Genomic DNA, 18960 nt, shown 5'->3' on the forward strand with positions numbered 1-18960 from the left:
ATTACCATATTTGACATCCACTTTAAAAATTCTTAAATTGAAGCATAGATAAATTTTCTTATTTGAGTTTGTTTTGATCTGGTTCTACTTACCATTTTAATGTTTTAATATATACATAAATATAACTAAATTAAAACATATTATACATTTGACTTATCATAATATTTTAATATATATAAATATAATTAAAATGATACATATTATATATTTAAACCCACTTAAACTAATGATTGGCAATTAAAAACTATTATTCCAGTAACACTTTGAGTTATAATTTAATACAAATAATAAAGGATGAAGGAATGAAAATACGTAGACACGTATTGTAAGATTTAGTTTTTGACTAATAAATGGTTGACTTAATTTTATATACAATTCGATTTCAAACACCAAATCAAAACAAACATAAGATTTTATGTTACAGAAAAAAAATTATCAATGAAAAATATATAAAAAAAATCAAAAAAATTATCAATGAAAAATATATAAAAAAATAAAAAATTTTAGAGGACGACTCCTTTCATTCATCTCCACTTGGTCCTTTCCACCAAAGACAAGAAGATTGGTTTAAATATATTAGAGGTTTTTTACATTATTTTAAAATTTAAATTTTATCTATATATTTTAATTTCTAAATTATATATTTAATTTCTCTAATTTTGTTTGTTTTATTATTAGACGTTGACTTAGCAGTTATATAAAAGGTAAAATAACTTTTTAACCTCTTATATTTATATATTTTTATGAATTTCACTCTTTAGAATCTAAAACGTAAATGATTAATTTTTTCCAAGTAATAATAAATTTTTATTTACTTTTAAATATTAATGATTAAATATATAAGAAATATAAATATAAGAGATTAAAAATATATTTTATCTTTTATAATTATGGAATAAATAATTAATAATAAAATTGAACATAAATTAAGGATAACTTAATACTTTTAAATAAAAATAGCATAGAGATTATCTTAACAAAAATAAAGTCTTCGATTAGTGACAAAAATAGCATAGAGACTACTTTAGTGACACTTTTCCCCCCTCACTCCATAATTAATTAAATATACGGATTAGTCTTCGATTTTGCGAGAAATTCTAATATTGATTAATTAATCATTAATTATTTTTAGATAATGAAACGAGGTTAAGGTCTATCAAGAAACAACAATGGTTGAGTTTCTTTGGTCTAAATTAATTACTGTGTTTATACATTTATAATTCGTTTTATATTATTTTTTTTTGGAAAACCATTCAATCGTTAAAAATATATCCACGTCATCTAACGTTTTTCTGAATTTTTTTTGAAACAAATTGAAAATTTTGAAGTAAAATAAAACCCATCATTAATACACAACATATGGAGAACATTTTTCAATGAAAAAATGTAAAATGAAGGACAAAACAATGGGATAATATTTTATAGAAAATTTGTTTTCGTTCAAAATCATTTTTTTTTAAAAAAGACTACTAATATTGAATAATATTCACATTTGATGATGATGGAAAGTGATATGTCAGTAATAGATTAGTCAATTAATTAGACACATGATTAATAGGTGCGGTCCAAGTTTAAGCATGAGTTTATTCTTCTTGTATCATATTATTTTTGTCTGAGTTTGATTTATATAATATATATTTCAAAAAATAACTTTAATTATAAATTTAAATATTTTATATAATATAAAATATACAATTTTAATATTTTATTGATGTGAGAAATATGAAATAAAGTATTGAATTGAGCTGAATTTGAAACTTAAAAAATTTAAACTTTGTTAGATTAATAATAAAATTAGTCATAAGGCTAAATCTGAAAGAAATATGAGACTGAGAACAATAAAATACAATATAAATTTTAATATAACGTTAAACATTTAATAAAAACAAACAAAAAGATCTAAGTAAGAATATAATATAAGCATGGATATTGATTTTTTAAAATATTTGATTTCAATGATATTTAAAAAAAATGGAAATAATGTTGAAATACATATGGGTCCAACTTTATGTTGATTTGATAAAAACTATATTATGTGTTGGTAAGAAAAAAAAATGGGGGATAATAGAAAAGATGATGCCATTTTCATGAAAGTGGCATTAAACTATAGGAAATTATCGAACAAGTTATCAATTTTTTTTTGGTGGTGATGGTGAGGGATGATTAATAACCTCAAAACGTGGTGGACTTTGATTATAATTGTTTGACAGTTTCAACGGTTGAAATGAAGAATGCAAGACTTCACCAACTGCCACTGGTGTAGGTCAAGTAAGAAGTTGCGGCTCTTGAACCCTAAAATGCCATTTTTACCAAATCCCGGATTCTGTTTACATTTGACCAAGCGATCGGGATTGAGAATTCTTAATCACTTTACAAATGTAATAAATATTTTTTTAGTAAAACTTAAAAAACAACTACTTGTATATAAACTTATCTTTAGATATAGTTTTATCTGTTTTTGTCCAATATAAATATTTTTAATAAATCGCAGTACCCTTCAAACAAAAAATAAAAGACAACGCAAAACTGATTTTGACCATCTTATCTTCCAATGCCCTTGTCAACTCATGTTGTAATCTGAAAATCAAACATATTTTCTAAACAAGTCATTCTTATCTTAATCAGACTAATTGCAAGTTGTAAAAATCAAACTCAATTACATTCCAACTCTATATCTAAAGGGGTTTTAGCCAGCTGCATGCATTGGTAAGTTCAGAGGGTTCCATAGCCATTTAGACCTCCATGGCTGACCCTCCTCCCATGATTTGCAGGTAAGGTATTACTAGGGTACATCATCATGATGTCCTCATCTAGTCCAAACTTTCGTGCTCAACCAACAACTTCCATTGCTGTTAAAAACTTTAGTCCCTGTGGTCCTCCAGAAAACCAACGCAATATGATATAAATCTAACATTCATCTATCTCATTAACAAATGCACAAGTCTCTCATTTGATTACCACTTCATCAAAAAGATCAACATCTAGGTTTGGCATTTGACATCGGAAAAGTTCAAAAACTTAAAAATTGAACACAATTATGACTCCAGTTTCGCATATATGATACTAGTAAGTAAATATAAAAGGATTCAAAAATAGAATCTTGTCTGAAAGATCTTATCCTAAACCTTAATGGCATACTTCCTCATTGGGAAGTACATTTCCCTCTTCTTTTCCCGTTCTGTCTTCAACGATGACTGTGGCAAGCAAGAAAACCAACATTCAGATACAACTAAACAAGCTACACGGATGGTAAGCAAAACTAAAATGTTACAAGTTAACTGAAGAGTGTGTATTAAAAGATGGTCCAACAGCCAAAAAACAAAAATGGTTCAAACAAGATAAATATTGTACAAATGAAATTAATATCTTAAATTCAGACAATCATCCTTGGAATATGGAATTTTAAAATTTCAACATCTACTCAGTCTTGAAAACATGTTTCATTCAATGTTCTATCCGTTCAAGCTGCATAAAGGCAGCATGACATCTCAAATGGCCTGTTTTAGGGTTAACTTGTTCCTCTGTTATTCCAATCTTGGACTTTTCATTTTCCTTTTATTTCTCTAAAAAGTCCCTATGTTTATCACCCAAATCCCACACATTCAGGAATGAGTACGTGAATATAAACCCTCCAAGGAAAAACTTGAAAAGGTTTGAACATAGCTATATTTAGACTCAAATCCATATCTGAAACTCACGTCCGAAGATCCGAAACCGAGTAAAATAGATAAATTCAACAAAATCCAGAAAGATGTATTTGGCAAAAGAGTGTCCATACCTGATGCTTGGTAAGCCTTCTCCTAATGGCTCTGGTCTTCTTCGGACGGAGATCAAGGGGTAAGAACTTCTTCTTCTTGTATGCCTCCCTCAGCGCAGCCTTCTGCTTCTGTGAGATAACTGTCAATACCTGAGCAATAGACAACCTCACCACCTTTCTGCATCCATTCGAACAAGAGACTCAGAACAACATACAAAAACCAACAAATCCAGAAACAGAAGATCACAAAAATCCAAATCATCAAGGTCTAACTAAAATATTCAATAAACCATAAATGAAAATCATAGAAAAACTGAAAAAGCTCTCCAAATTGTACAATTTTCAAACCAATATATACATTAAGTCCTAAAGTGTTATTGGAAAGCTCAACCTGCCAATGAAATGGTATAGATTTAGCTTCTCAAATAGTCACGAAATTATCAAATTTGAGAAAAAATGGCATACTGCAAAATAAAGATTGATTCAAACATAATTTTTCGATATATAAAAGTAGAAAATGTAACTACTTCAGGAAAATAAATTTCTTTGTATTCATAAAAAAATACTGTTCAACATTTTGTAGATCAAAATACATTTTCACACATATATCATAAGAAAAAATTGTTTCAGATGTAGAACTTCAATCTCACAACATAGCAAAAACAATAAACAAAAGTTACAACAAAAAATAAATCCTTTGTTATAACAAATGAATACACATTTCCCCCAATAAACTAAGAAATCAAGTACCCGATTAACATACAAAAAAGAGATGAAAAAAAAACACAAAGTGTGAGGGAAAAAAGTTACATCTTGGAAAGTTTGTTAGGTGCACCGCCGGTAACTTTAGCAACTCGAAGAAGAGCAAGTTCAGCTTTGAGATCTTTCAATTGGGCTAAAAGCTCGGTTTTTGATTTCTGCCTCAACTCATGGACCTTGATTCTCGCTGTTTTTAGGTGATTTACAAACAAAAACACCAAACAAAGATTAAAAGAGATGAAACATTCATTTTTAATATTTTACTACAAATCTAAAGAGGACATGGAAGTAAAACATAAGCATTTTTAATGCATTTGAAGAGTTACCCATTGCTTCTTTTGCTGTTCTTCTGCAGTGACTGCGATAGCTGCTTCGCTCTGTCTTTTCGAAAACTATGGTGAAACCCTAATAATAAAAGAAGTCTAGGGTTTTTTTTTAAGAAAATTGATTTTAAAGAAGGATTAAATGTATCATTGTCCCCTAAACTATACAGTTTGTATAGGATATTTCTTAAAGTTTTTTTGTTGGACGTTTTACCTACTAAACTTTAAATCGTTATTTTATTTGTCCCAAATCATTAACTTCGTTAGAAAATGTTAAGGTAAATTACATATTTAGTCACTTAACTCTTCATGTGGTTCTGTTTGAGTTGCCTAATTATTTTTTCTTTAAAATCATCACTAAATTTAAGTTTTTGTTACGTTTTGGTCACCTAATTCCATTCAATTTATTTTTTAAATTTTTAAAGTATAAGAATACATTTATATTATATTTTTTTACTCAACACATAAATTTAATTTACAATAACAAGTAATATTATAAGATAAATAATAAACAAAATATTAAATTATATGTAATTAAAATTCTGTTAAAAGAAATATTAATTATTTAATTAAAATATCATAAACGATAATTACATAATGTCTGACGAAACACTGATCACCCTAATCCCATCCCCCCAAGCTATTTGCTTGCCAATCTCACATACATTATCAACAACACTATAAAAAATGTACGAGTATAAAATATAAAAAACAAATTTTTTAAAGTTATGAGATTTGATTTTGTAATTTAAAATATATTAATTATATTTTTAAAATTTAAATTGATATATATATATTTTTAGTGTTTTTATAAAACCAAACGAAATCAAACTCATCATTTTGAATGTCTTATTAGGAAAACTATAAAATCCATAATCTCAAAATTTCCTCTTTTTTCTTTCCCGCCATTCATTCCTCAGATTTCACCGACTTTTTTCTCTAATTTTCTGCTTAAATTTCAGTTTGGTTTAAACTTTTTTTGTTGTTGTCAATTTTATTATTTATTATCTATGTTGTATATTATTTATGTTACATATAACTTAATATATTATTCATTATTCATTGTATAATATTATTTATTATTACAAATTAAATTTATATGTGGAGTAAAAATATAATATAAATGAATTCTTATACATTAAAAAGTTTAAAAATAAAATGAATTGTGACCAAAACATAATAAAAACTTAAGTTTAGTGATGATTTTGAAGAAAAATAGTTGGGTAACTCAAGTAGAAATGCATAAATAGTTAGGTGACTGAATATGTAATTTATCTGCATGTTTTTTTTGGCGGAGTTAACCGTTTGAAACAAATGCGCTAACGATTTAAACTTTAAGGGATAAACCATCTTGAAAAATACTTTAAGGGATAACTCATTATAGACAATATAATTTAGGAGGCAATGGTGCATTTAAGCCTTTAAAGAATTGGGTTTAAATTGGATTATTTTGTTGTGCTTTATTGGGCTTTCAAGCTTCGGTTTTGTTTAGATTAAGACTAATGGGGAAATAAGTAATTTAAATTTCAAAGAATATGTTTTTGCCGAGGATAATCGAATTTCGGTTAAAACTCAATTAATTGACTAAACCCATATAATTTATTAATTCATTTTGTTTAATTCTATATTAATTTTAGGAAACAAGTAAAATTAAAATATAGTTAATTGACTAATCTCAATTAATTTAGTTTGTTTAATTCAATATTTTTTTATTAATCTAAAATGATTACAATGTAGTATTTATTCTAAAGATTAATAATCATTTGATAATAAAAGCTTAAACACCCTTGCAATCTATCGTGTTCGAACCTAGAACTTCTAAAGATAACAATCATTTATTTAATAACTGAGGTAGTTTGATTAAAAGCCAATTAATTATTTTAATATAAGCATATGTTAAACATATTTTTAATGATGAATGTAAGTTTCTTTTTTAAAATACTATGAACAATAGTTATTTTATAGTTCTTATTCTTTATAAAACATATTATGCAAATATATATTAAATGGTTTAAATCTAATTTTAAATCAATTTTACATATTAACTTTGAGAGTAATTTATTTATTTTCCTTTCCTTTTTTTTTTTGTTTTATATTATAATCAATTCAATTTTATGCATTTATAATATTTTTAATTAAATAAAAATGATATCATATTTTTAAAATAATATCATAATTTAAACTCATATAAAATGAAAGAACATAAATATTTTTAATTATTTGATTAATTAATAAACCTCTATACATCCATGAAAGGTTATACTTATGATATGAATTTCTATAAAAGTTGATTTGACATGACTGTAAGTAAGGACGTAACATATGTACGGAATCTCCGTACATTCAAGTTGTGTGGTAGTAGGTAAGGACGTAAACTCTGTACGGAAAAGATAAAAAAATACAATAAACTCGCACCAAATTGCCACTATCTTCCAAAAGCAGATGCCACAATCTTCAATGGATAAGAAGAAAGCATGGGTCAATATTTTTCGTTTATTCCCAAGGTTTCCGTTATTAATGGGATGACATTTCTTAATAGATTGCCTACTAAAATCAGGCTCATTTCCTTTGGCATGTTTGTTGATGGTTTATGTGTTTTTTGTTCAAGTGAACAGAAAACGAGGGACCACTTGTTTTTCAACTGCCACTTTTCCAAGGCCGTGTGGGATGGTATTCTTCAAAATTGCCAGCTGCAGAGGAGGGTTCTGGATTGGGAACACGAGTTCCACTGGGCTGGTCACCATTTGAAAGCAGAACTATACTCTTTGCTTTTCTGAAACTAGCCTAGAACTGTTTGGTAGCTTGTTTTTGGAAGGAGCGCAATCGCGAGATTATTCAAGGTAGAGCTGGGCCTGGGACTGTTGATGATATTGGGTTACAAATTAGGGAGTTGGTTAGAATGAGGTTTTATGGTATGGAGATTAAAGTTGAGGGGTCTGGTAATAGATTGCTATACGAAGCTTGGGGCATTGATGGTTCTGGTCTATAGGATGGTTTTGGTCCTTGTTCGTTCTTTTAATCTTTGTTGTAGGGGCTTTGTTTTTCTCCCTGATGGAGTGTACAGGTTTGGGGATCTGGTTTTTCATTACTCTGTGAAGCTGGGGTATTGTTGGTTCAGGTTCTTAGAGTGATTTTATTTTTTTAATCTTGCTGTGGTTTTCCCCCCCCTTTGTTGTGTTAGATTTGTCTAGAAATTAAGTTGACAAGTTGGAAATTTCATCTTGGTTGGTGGCCAAACTTTGAACATGTGAATTTCATATTTGGTGGCTAACTTGTACACATTGGAAAATTCTTTGGTAGGTGGCCAAACTTTGAACATATTGTTATTGAAACTCAACTATAAATAGGCCTAAGTATTTCCATTAGAAATCATCCCAAAAACAAGTTATCTCTTCCTCTTGTATTCTTCATTCTCCCACTTTGGGAATTCCAAAGAATTCCATTTGTTGTAATATTGGCGATATAGTGAAGTTATCATCCGATGTGGTGCCCGAGGAGTAGATGATATTCTCGTCGAACCTCGTAAATTTGGTGTGTTCTCTCCTTTATTGTTTTTTATTCGGTTCTTTTCCATTGTGTTTCAATATTCAATAGTTTGACAGGTTTATCCGCTGTGCAACCTTTGGTGGTTTTAATCTTGACATTTTAGGTCAATTTTAAAACTACGTTCGTGTGGGAAATAACATGTTTTCCCCAACAATTGGTATCAGAGCTTCGATTGAGGTTATCCTGGTGGTTCCGTTGCTGAAAAGATACAGTTCGTGATATTGAATATTGTTCGTTAGAATTAAAATGCCAAAATACGGATCAGTTGAGACATCAAGCTCTTCATCTAGACCGGTGAGGAGGGTGATGTCAAATGCAAATTTCTCGGTGGAGTTATTCGATGGATCCGGTCATTTTGGCATATGGCAAGGCGAGGTGTTAGACGCTTTATTTCAACAAGGTCTAGACATCGCCATTGAGGAAGAAAAGCCCGAATATATGGAGGAGAAAGAATGGGGAATAATCAATCGTTTGGCGTGCATCACGATTCGATCTTGTCTTTCCAGGGAGCAGAAGTATGGCTACAAGAACGAGACTTCTGCAAGTAAGATGTGGAAAGCTTTGGAGGAAAAATTCCTGAAGAAAAGCTCTCAGAATCGTCTCCACATGAAGAAAAGATTGTTCAGATTTAATTATCAACCAGGCACCAGTATGAATGAACACATCACTACGTTCAATGAGCTAGTGGAAGACTTATTGGGCATGGATGAAACCTTCAAAGATGAAGATTTGGCTTTGATGTTGTTGTCATCTCTTCCAGATGAATTTGAGCACCTTGAGACAACGTTACTTCATGGTAAGGATAATGTTACCCCTAAAGATATAACTGATGCTTTGTATAGTTATGAACTCAGGAAGAAAACCAAGAAGGAGAGCAAGTACGAAGCAGCAGAGGCCATGGTGGCAAGAGGTCGCTCGAAAAGTCAAAAGCCAAAGTGGAGAGGGAGATCAAAGTCGAAGTCCAAACTGGGAAAAGATGAATGTGCATTTTGTCATGAGAAAGGCCATTGGAAGAAAGATTGTCCGAAGCTGAAGAAGAAAGGAAAAGCTGCTCCAGATGCATGTGTTGCAGAGCATGATGCACATGACTCTGACATATAATTGGTTGCTTCATCAACAACATTCCATTACGATGAGTGGATATTAAATTCTGGTTGCACCTATCATATGTCCCCTAATCGGGAGTGGTTCTCCGATTTAGTGGAACTAAATACAGGAGTTGTTTATATGGGCAATGACAATGCCTGTAAAACTGTTGGGATATGTTCAATTCGATTGAAGAATCAAGATGGATCAACCAGAGTTCTGACGGATGTCTGATACGTGCCCAGTTTGAAGAAAAATCTCATCTCGTTGGGAGCCTTAGAATCCAAAGGCTCAGTAGTCACTATGAGAGATGGAGTTTTAAAAGTCACATATGGAGCACTTGTGATGATAAAGGGCATCAGGAAAAATAATTTGTATTACTACCAAGGTAGTACAATTATTGGAGCAGTTGCAGCAGCTTCTGGAGGTGATGATTTGGACGCAACCCAGTTGTGGCATATGCGGTTGGGACATGCTGGAGAGAAATCCTTGCAAATTCTGGAAAATAAAGGATTATTGAAAGGTGCAAAGGCTTGCAAATTGAACTTTTGCGAGCATTGTGTTCTGGGAAAGCAGAAGAGAGTGAAGTTTGGCACCACTATACATAATACAAAAGGTATTGTAGATTATATTCACTCAGATGTATGGGGTCCTTTAAAGACATCGTCTTTGGGAGGAAACCATTATTTTGTAACTTTTGTATGTGACTTTTCCAGAAGAGTTTGGGTGCATTCGATGAAGTCTAAAGATGAAGTGCTTCAAATTTTCCTGAAATGGAAAAATATGATCGAGAACCAGACTGGTAGAAAGATCAAACGTCTTAGGACGGACAATGAAGGGGAATATAAAAGTGACACATTCTTTGACGTTTGCCATGAGTATGGTATTGTTTGACACTTCACTGTTAGACATACACCACAACAGAATGGGGTGGCAGAGCGTATGAATCAAACACTATTGGAGAAAGTTCGATGTATGTTGTCTAATGCTGGGTTAGGCAAGGCATTTTAGGCTGAGACTGTGACATATAATGGCCATCTCATTAATCGTCTGCCGTCATCAGCGATAGGAGGAAAAACACCATTGGAGGTATGGTCTGGAAAACCTGCTACTGATTATGATTCCTTTCATGTATTTGGATCCACTGCTTATTATCATGTGAAGGAATCCAACCTTTGATGAATCTGCCCTAGTAAAGAAGGTAACAAGTGAAGCTGTCCAGACAAGTAGTACTCCGCAGCAGGTGGAGCATACTCCAAAACAGGTGGAGTTTCAGCAGATGATGATCCTAGAAGTTGATGCAGCTGATTCTTCAACTCCAATAGAAGAATCAGAAGATGAAGATGTTCAAACCCAAGAACCATTGGAGACACCAGAAACACTTGCAGTTATAAGGCCAAAGAGAGAAATTCGTAGACCTTCTTAATTTGTTGATATGGTAGCCTATGCTCTTCCAGTTGTTGATGATGATATCCCTATCACTTACCAAGAAGCAATACAAAGCTTGGAAAGTGATAAGTGGAAAAGTGCCATGGATGAAGAAATGCAATCTCTCCAAAAGAACGACACTTGGAAACTGGCACAATTACCGAAAGGTAAAAGAGCCATTGGATGCAAGTGGGTATTTGTAAAGAAAGATGGATCTCATAACAAGAAAGATGTTCGCTACAAGGCACGGTTGGTAGCTAAAGGCTACGCTCAAAAGGAGGGAATCGACTACAATGAAGTATTTTCCCCTGTTGTGAAGCATTCCTCCATTAGAATATTGTTGGCCTTGGTAGCACAGTTGAATTTGGAGCTAGCTCAACTTGATGTAAAGATGACTTTCTTGCACGGTGATTTAGAAGAGGAGATCTATATGACACAACCAGAAGGATACAAAGATGGTGGTTGTGAGAAATGGGTTTGTAAGCTGAACAAATCGCTATATGGATTGAAGCAATCTCCGAGGCAGTGGTACAATCGATTTGATAGCTTTATGAGGAGGCAAAAGTATACTAGAAGCAAATATGATCATTGTGTGTATTTGCAAAAGCTCAAAGATGGATCTTTCATTTATCTTCTCTTGTACGTTGACGATATGTTGATCGCTTCGAAGAGTCAAAAGGAGATAGACAAATTAAATGCTCAGTTGAATCAAGAGTTTGAGATGAAAGATCTAGGTGAGGCCAATAAGATTCTTGGTATGAAGATAAGTAGAGATAGACAGAGAGGGAAGCTTTGTTTAACACAGAAACAGTATCTGAGAAAGATATTACAATGTTTTGGCATGAATGAAAATACCAAACATGTAAGTATCTCATTGGCTTCTCATTTGAAACTTAGTTCTCAATTATCTCCTAAAATTAACGAAGAACGAGTGTATATGGCAAAAGTTCCATATGCTAATGCAGTTGGGAGCTTGATGTATGCAATAGTGTGTACGCGTCCTGACATTTCACAAGCAGTTGGAGTTGTGAGCAGGTACATGCATGATCCTGGAGAAGGACATTGGCAAGCTGTGAAATGGATTCTACGGTATCTCCAACAAACCGTGGATGTTGGTTTAGTTTTTGAACAAGATGAAGCACTTGGTCAGTGTATGGTTGGATATGTTGATTCCGATTATGCTGGTGATTTGGATAAGCGTCGATCAACTACTGGTATTTGTTTACTCTTGCTAAAGCCCCAGTAATTTGGAAGTCTACATTGCAATCTACGGTGGTCTTGTCTACTACAGAGACAGAATACATGGCAGTTTCAGAGGCTGTAAAGGAAGCAATTTGGCTTAACGGGTTGATGGAAGACTTGGGAGTTGTTCAAAGTCACATTAGTCTCTATTGTGACAGTCAGAGCGCTATTCACTTAGCGAAAAATCAAGTCTACCATTCAAGGACTAAGCATATCGACGTGAGGTATCACTTTGTGCGGGAGATCTTTGAAGAAAGAAAGATTCTACTTCAGAAAATTGCGACATCAGAAAATACTGCATATATGATGACCAATGTGGTAACAGTAATCAAGTTCAATCATTGTTTGAACTTGATTAACATCCTGAAAGTATGAACACCTTCGGGTGTGTGGCGCTTGTGAGCGCAATTAGAGGCACTATAAATTTGGGGAGTTGAAGAAGTTGAGTAGGCTTGGTAATTTCAAGCCAAGGTGGAGATTTGTTAGATTTGTCTAGAAATTAAGTTGACAAGTTGGAAATTTCATCTTGGTTGGTGGCCAAACTTTGAACATGTGAATTTCATATTTGGTGGCTAACTTGTACACATTGGAAAATTCTTTGGTAGGTGGCCAAACTTTGAACATATTGTTCTTGAAACTCAACTATAAATAGGCCTAAGTATTTCCTTTAGAAATCATCCCAAAAACAAGTTCTCTCTTCCTCTTGTATTCTTCATTCTTCCACTTTGGGAATTCCAAAGAATTTCATTTGTTGTAATATTGGCGATATAGTGAAGTTATCATCCGGTGTGGTGCCCGAGGAGTAGATGATATTCTCGTCGAACCTCGTAAATTTGGTGTGTTCTCTCCTTTATTGTTTTTTATTCGGTTCTTTTCCATTGTGTTTCAATATTCAATAGTTTGACAGGTTTATCCGCTATGCAACCTTTGGTGGGTTTAATCTTGACATTTTATGTCAATTTTAAAACTACGTTCGTGTGGAAAATAACCCGTTTTCCCCAATATGTTGTGCATACAGGTTTATTCTCCGCATACTGTCAACTTACTTGACATTTCGCCATTGCTATACCACATATCTTTCAAAGACCAGTTGGGTGTTTCGTTTAAGACCCCAAGTTGTAGCAACTTCATTCACTTGCAAAACAACAACAATCAAAACAATGAAATTACGATCATATGAACGGAATACATACACAATCTTGCGCTTCTTAGCGATTGCGTGTAAATGGCGCTTGAAAAGAAGGGAGAATTGGGGGGGCAAAAAAAAAAAGCTCACTATTGGGGAAAATAATTGGTTTTGTGCGAGATGATTTGAAACAAAACGAGTATAAATTTTAAATAAAAAAAATTAATGAATTCATCTAAAAGTTCATGTATAATTAATTATTATGAATTTTAATTAATTCGTTTTATAAAATAGATCATGCCAAGAATATGTTAGAAAATTTAATTAACTCGAAAAAATAAAAATACAAACATTAATATAGACAGTGAATGATAAACATAATCAACATTAAATGGTAATATAAATTAATAATTAATTTTATTATAATTCAAACGCAATATATACAAATGACTATGACCACTAAACTTGTAAAAATGAGACAAAAACATCCTCTATTTTGACAAGAAAAAGGGATCACTTATTAAATAAAAGAAAATAAAAAACTTGGACACGCAAATGCAAAACAAATTCTAGGGAGACCGGAAGGGAAATAAGAGAAGATAAAGCAATGAATAAGGAGAGATGAAAAAGATCAATGATTAAATTTAGGGTAAAGTATAGTAATGGTCACTGAACTTTTCTAAAGCTTTCATGTAAGTCCCCTAACTTTTAAAACTTGCAATACAGTCCCCCAACATTTAGTCCATTTGCAATATGGTTCTCCAACAGTTACGTCAGGGACTATATTGCAAAAGGACTAAATTTTGAGGGACCATATTGCAAACAGACTAAATTTTGAGAGACCATATTGTAAGTTTTAAAAGTTAGGAGATCTAAATGAAATCTTTAGAAAAGTTCAGTGACAATTACTATATTTTACCCTATTATTATTAGCGGCAGAAACTTTATTACTATTAACAGAAAACTACCAGCAGACTCGCCAAGCTTATACAACCCATTCTCCTCAAAGCTTTGTAACAAAACTTTGTGTATCTAAATCACGCATAACACACGAGTCTGGAAGGATCTCAAGATCAACCCTGTTGTCCTGAGTGAATTTGGACACAGAAAAAAGTTTTTTTTATTAATGTTAGGAACGAATAAAACTTTATTTAAAGTAAATTCTCTAGAACTATTAAGAAGAGAAGACTGCCCAGTATACTTGATTGGCAGCAAACTACTATTCCCAACTTGAACCTTACATGTTGTAGGAGCAGAGGTACCAATTTGCAAATTAGCTATATCATTCGTTAAGTGGTGAGTAGCCATTGAATCTGGATACCAAGCATTATCATCCAGAATATCATGGTTGCCAGAGAAACAGTCAAAGCTTGAACATGAACAGACGTAGCAAGCGTGCTGACAACAACAAATGACTGAGAAAATGAGGAATATGAAATGTGAGGAAAAGTCGTACTCTGAGCGCCATTCTGAGGATTAAACCCAGCAGAAACCAGTGTAGAATTGGAGAAGATAGCTGGTTGAATAACCTGAGAATGACCTTGAGGACTAGACAAACAATGTGAAGGCTGTAACATAGAAGCAGTAGAAAATGCTCTTTCTTCCTGGTGGCACTTGCCCTAGTTTTCATATCCATGGAAGCTATCAATGCGCAAGGTAAAGGCAAAGGCAACAGCAAGAAGGCACCGTATGATGCTGCTTCAACACATTATGATGTTTTGGCACCGAGCAGTAGTGGTACGAGAAAGAGTTTATTGCCAAGCAAGAGGAGCTTGTAATGGAAAGGTACTCACATGTCCCACCCAATTCCCTCAAAGGAAGCCCAAAAAGAATAAGAAGGTCAAAGGATGTTTCTTTGATTGCAGCAGAAAATGTGATGTCACCTGCAAATGTAAGTATATAATTAAACACATATGTCTGTATGTATGTTAATGTATGTATGGTGATGAATTGAAGTTGTTTGACAGGGAGAAAGCCGAACTGTAATGGATACGGGTCGCTGTGTTATGATCCGAAGTTTGTTGGCGGTGATGGAGTTATTATCTACTTCCATGGAGCCAAGGGAGGAAACTTCGCCATTGTATCAGATGATAATCTCCAAATCAATGCGCATTTATCGGAACACGACCGGAAGGACGGACACGAGACTACACCTGGGTGCAAGCCCTGGCGGTGATGTTCGACACTCACACTCTAGTCCTAGCAGCAAAGAGAGTCTCTAAATGGGACGACGGTTTCGATGCTCTCACCATAAAATTCGACGGCGAAGCCGTAAACATCCCCACGGAAGGAGACGCCGAATGGAGGACTGATTGCGAGGAAAGAGAAGTGATAGTAGAAAGAACCGATGAAACCAACGGCGTTAAAGTCACGGTTGCAGGGCTGGTGGAATTGAACGTGAAAGTTAGAACCATCGGAGAACATGAAAACAAGGTTCACAATTACCAGTTGCCGGCTGATGATGCGTTTGCACATTTGGAGACACAATTCAAGTTCACCCAAGTGAGCCCTCTCGTGGAAGGAGTATTGGGAAAGACTTACCGGCCGGACTACGTTAGCCCCGTGAAACGAGGTGTGCCGATGCCAATGATGGGCGGGGAAGACAAATACGTGACGCCGTCGCTGTATTCGCCTCTCTGCCAAGCTTGCAGGTTTAAAGGACAAACCGGTTCAGCTTCCGTATAAGGATAACCTCAATGTATACTGATTAAAATAAAGGGTAAAGTATAGTACTTGTCACTGAATTTTTCTAAAGCTTTCATTTAAGTCTCCAAACTTTTAAAACTTGCAATATAATCCCCCAACATTTAGTCCGTTTGTAATATGGTCCCTTAACATTTAGTCCATTTGCAATATGGTCCCTGACGTAACTGTTGGGGGACCATATTGCAAACGGAATAAATGTTGGGGGACTGTATTGCAAGTTTTAAAATGTTAGGGGACCTAAATGAAATATTTAAAAAAGTTTAGTGACCATTACTATACTTTACCCTTAAATTTATTAGCTTTTGTTAATATATGATTGAATTAAACACTGGTTTAAACTATTATTTTCCTTAAAGTCAAACATAAGTTAGAATTTAACTTTGTAGTTTTCAATATAGATTTAAGTAGTTAATTTTTCTTATTTTATAATTAAAAAAGGAAAAAAGAAATATAAAGTATATAGATAAATAATAAGAAAAACTACACCTAAACATAGATTTGAAAAAACTATCTCTATGAGGGAGAAATGTTTCACCTACACCAATCATAAAAACCTCAGGTATTTTCTCATCAAGAAGAATAAAACTTGATGTAATGAAGATGAATCAAGTTACTAATGAACTATGAAAGTCTTATTGATTATCATCTAGGTTAAGTAAATGTTGGATGCTCTGAGTCAAAAGTCTATCGAATTTAAGGAAAATATTTTCGCGTGATCAAAGATGAGAGATTATTAACTCAGCGTCAAGTTAAACTCAATCTTACATGAGAAGTGAAAATAAATCAAAAGTTAGATGATACGTCAGCAACCAAGCTAAATCAAGTTAAGCAGGACAAAATGTCAAGTTTTAAATTATGGGGCGAATATATTTTGTACTTCAAAGGCCATGCATGTTTTCCAAAGAACAGTGAGTTGATAAATAGCTCATAGCACCCTGTAAACCATGCATCTTAGGAGAAATAAGATGTATCAAGAGTTATATTGGTGGTTTAGTATGCAAAGAGACATATTTGGGTACGAGGTCAGATGTTTAGTGTGTCATCAAGTCGTGGTCGAGCACCAAGTTCCTTCGCATTTTATAATGGAAGTGAGACATAGAAATTATGAATTTTGTAACAAGGTAATCGATTTTGAATATACTAACGAAGACAACACACGGATACAGCAGCACTCGAGCAAAAACAAAATCCATACATTGCAGCACAGGAAACCCAATACAATAACAATTCACACGCGCGCACACACACATATATATAAACCTGAAAGAACAGAGTACAGTTGCCAACATAGCGCAGCATCGACTCATCAAGAAGGAATGAAGGGGATACTACCATACTTGAACATCCAAGCCCTGTCCACTCCTGCTTTCACTAGATTACGTTAAACAAAAGCTGAAATGCATAGGTATGAGCGTCTTTAGGATCCCTGTCCATGTCAAGAACTTTACGCATTTCGGCTCGATACTTGATCTCCTTCTTCAAAGGTTTGGAAACGTAAAGGATGTAAACATGAAGTGCCAATGGGGCGAGTATTCCAATAAGACATGTGCAAGCAAGGTTGAAGTAGGAAAAAGCCATGGTTGGCGCTAAGATTGTCATGGAGCAGAAGTAGGAGGTGACCAAGAAATAAAGTGGGATGACAGTGTAAATAAAAAGACGAAAACCTGAGAGGAGGAATGCAGTAAATTGAATCGAAGACCAAAGGAGGAAAAAGTTCAAAACCCAAAACAAAGCATAACACAGTGGATTCACGATCGATGTACCGATTTTTCTTGATTCCTTGAGGAAGGGAACGTGTTTAGTGTAGTCAGGGAAGAAGTGATTCGTAGTACTGATGCCTGAAGCGACATTGGTGGTGGATGAATTGCCGCCCTCGTCTTGCCAAACACCTCCAGGTGGGCTTAACGCTGATTGGTAGGTTGCTGTTATAACCAACGCCATAATCACCAGCATTGTGTTGATCATGTCGATCGACAAACTGTTCTTCGCACGGGTTCCTGCTATCCTTGCTTTCATTAGATGGGAAATCTTAACATTCACTTTCAGATCCTTAATATCGGCTTCATTTTTGCCACTCATGTTGATGTTCATGCCTTGTCCTTCAACCTTTTGTATGATTTCTAGAGCTGTCAAACCTTCCGAGTTCGTATCTCTTACAGCTAACCAAACCTGGGCATCTAACAGCATTTTTATTGCCTGCATCATTAATACTGAACAGCCATTAATAAGTTTTAAAGGGAATGCAACTCATCAAATATGTAAAGAATATAATTGCATATTACCTCATGTTGTTCCTTTATGGCTGCTATGTGCAATACAGTGTTGTTATCAATGTCTTTCCAATTCACCAATTTTCTTTCAATGGTAAAGAGATTAGCATATAGGCTCTTTTGAAGCCATGCAAGTAGGAGAGTAAAAGCTTCAATCTGGTCATTTTTCAGGGCAAGATGCAACGCGGTCTCGTCTCGAACCGTCATATCTTCTATGCATTCTGGGCAAGCTTCAAGAAACTTGGCTAAAACGATTGAGTATCCCATTGAAACTGCACAATGGAAAGGAGTCATCTTTTCTCTCCCCTTGACACGTACCAGATCTTTATCGGTCTTCAAAAATCGAAGCACTAGCTCGGTCTGCCTGTTTCTCACAGCCAAGTGCATGGGGCTAAACCCATCTTGGTTTAGCTTCTTGGCAAACGAAGGCATCAAGTTCATCATCTCCAATGCAAAACTGATTTGCCCTTGGTTTGCTGCTACATGAAGTGGAGTCTCAACAAATGGAATGTGTTCAATGTGCTCCAAAATGCGACCATCTTGTTGAATTAGAGCGTACAAGGCATCAATATTTCCTGTTTGAGCAGCTTCTATCAACCTTGGATCAATGCTGGTATCCATGAGGGGGAATCAATTGAAGAAATCTTGTAAGTTTCAAGAAGAGATTATATCGTAGTATTGGAAACGATGCTGAATTTTGGGGAGTTGTAGAATACA

The 18960-nt window shown here is 33.9% G+C and overlaps 2 protein-coding genes and 1 pseudogene across 2 annotated transcripts; 1 reads left to right on the top strand and 2 right to left on the bottom strand.

Annotated features, from left to right (window-relative positions):
- Positions 1 to 3013: 3013 nt before the first annotated feature.
- Positions 3014 to 4957, bottom strand: LOC120198133 (60S ribosomal protein L35-like). The gene is made up of 4 exons (XM_039199509.1): positions 4843 to 4957; positions 4568 to 4703; positions 3779 to 3935; positions 3014 to 3194 (listed from the first exon to the last, which is right to left on the bottom strand). Exons 1-4 carry the CDS (start codon positions 4844 to 4846, stop codon positions 3120 to 3122), a joined length of 372 nt encoding a protein of 123 aa, XP_039055440.1. The 5' UTR covers positions 4847 to 4957; the 3' UTR covers positions 3014 to 3119.
- Positions 4958 to 7313: 2356 nt separating this feature from the next.
- Positions 7314 to 15977, top strand: LOC120198066 (annotated as a pseudogene).
- A 1367-nt stretch (positions 15978 to 17344) lies between these two features.
- Positions 17345 to 18864, bottom strand: LOC120198067 (ankyrin repeat-containing protein BDA1-like). Its single transcript, XM_039199461.1, has 2 exons — positions 18256 to 18864; positions 17345 to 18169 (listed from the first exon to the last, which is right to left on the bottom strand). Exons 1-2 carry the CDS (start codon positions 18862 to 18864, stop codon positions 17345 to 17347), a joined length of 1434 nt encoding a protein of 477 aa, XP_039055392.1.
- Positions 18865 to 18960: the final 96 nt, after the last annotated feature.

Source organism: Hibiscus syriacus, unplaced genomic scaffold (assembly GCF_006381635.1).
Source record: "Hibiscus syriacus cultivar Baekdansim isolate YM2019G1 unplaced genomic scaffold, ASM638163v2 tig00117056_pilon, whole genome shotgun sequence".
NCBI lineage: Eukaryota > Viridiplantae > Streptophyta > Magnoliopsida > Malvales > Malvaceae > Hibiscus > Hibiscus syriacus.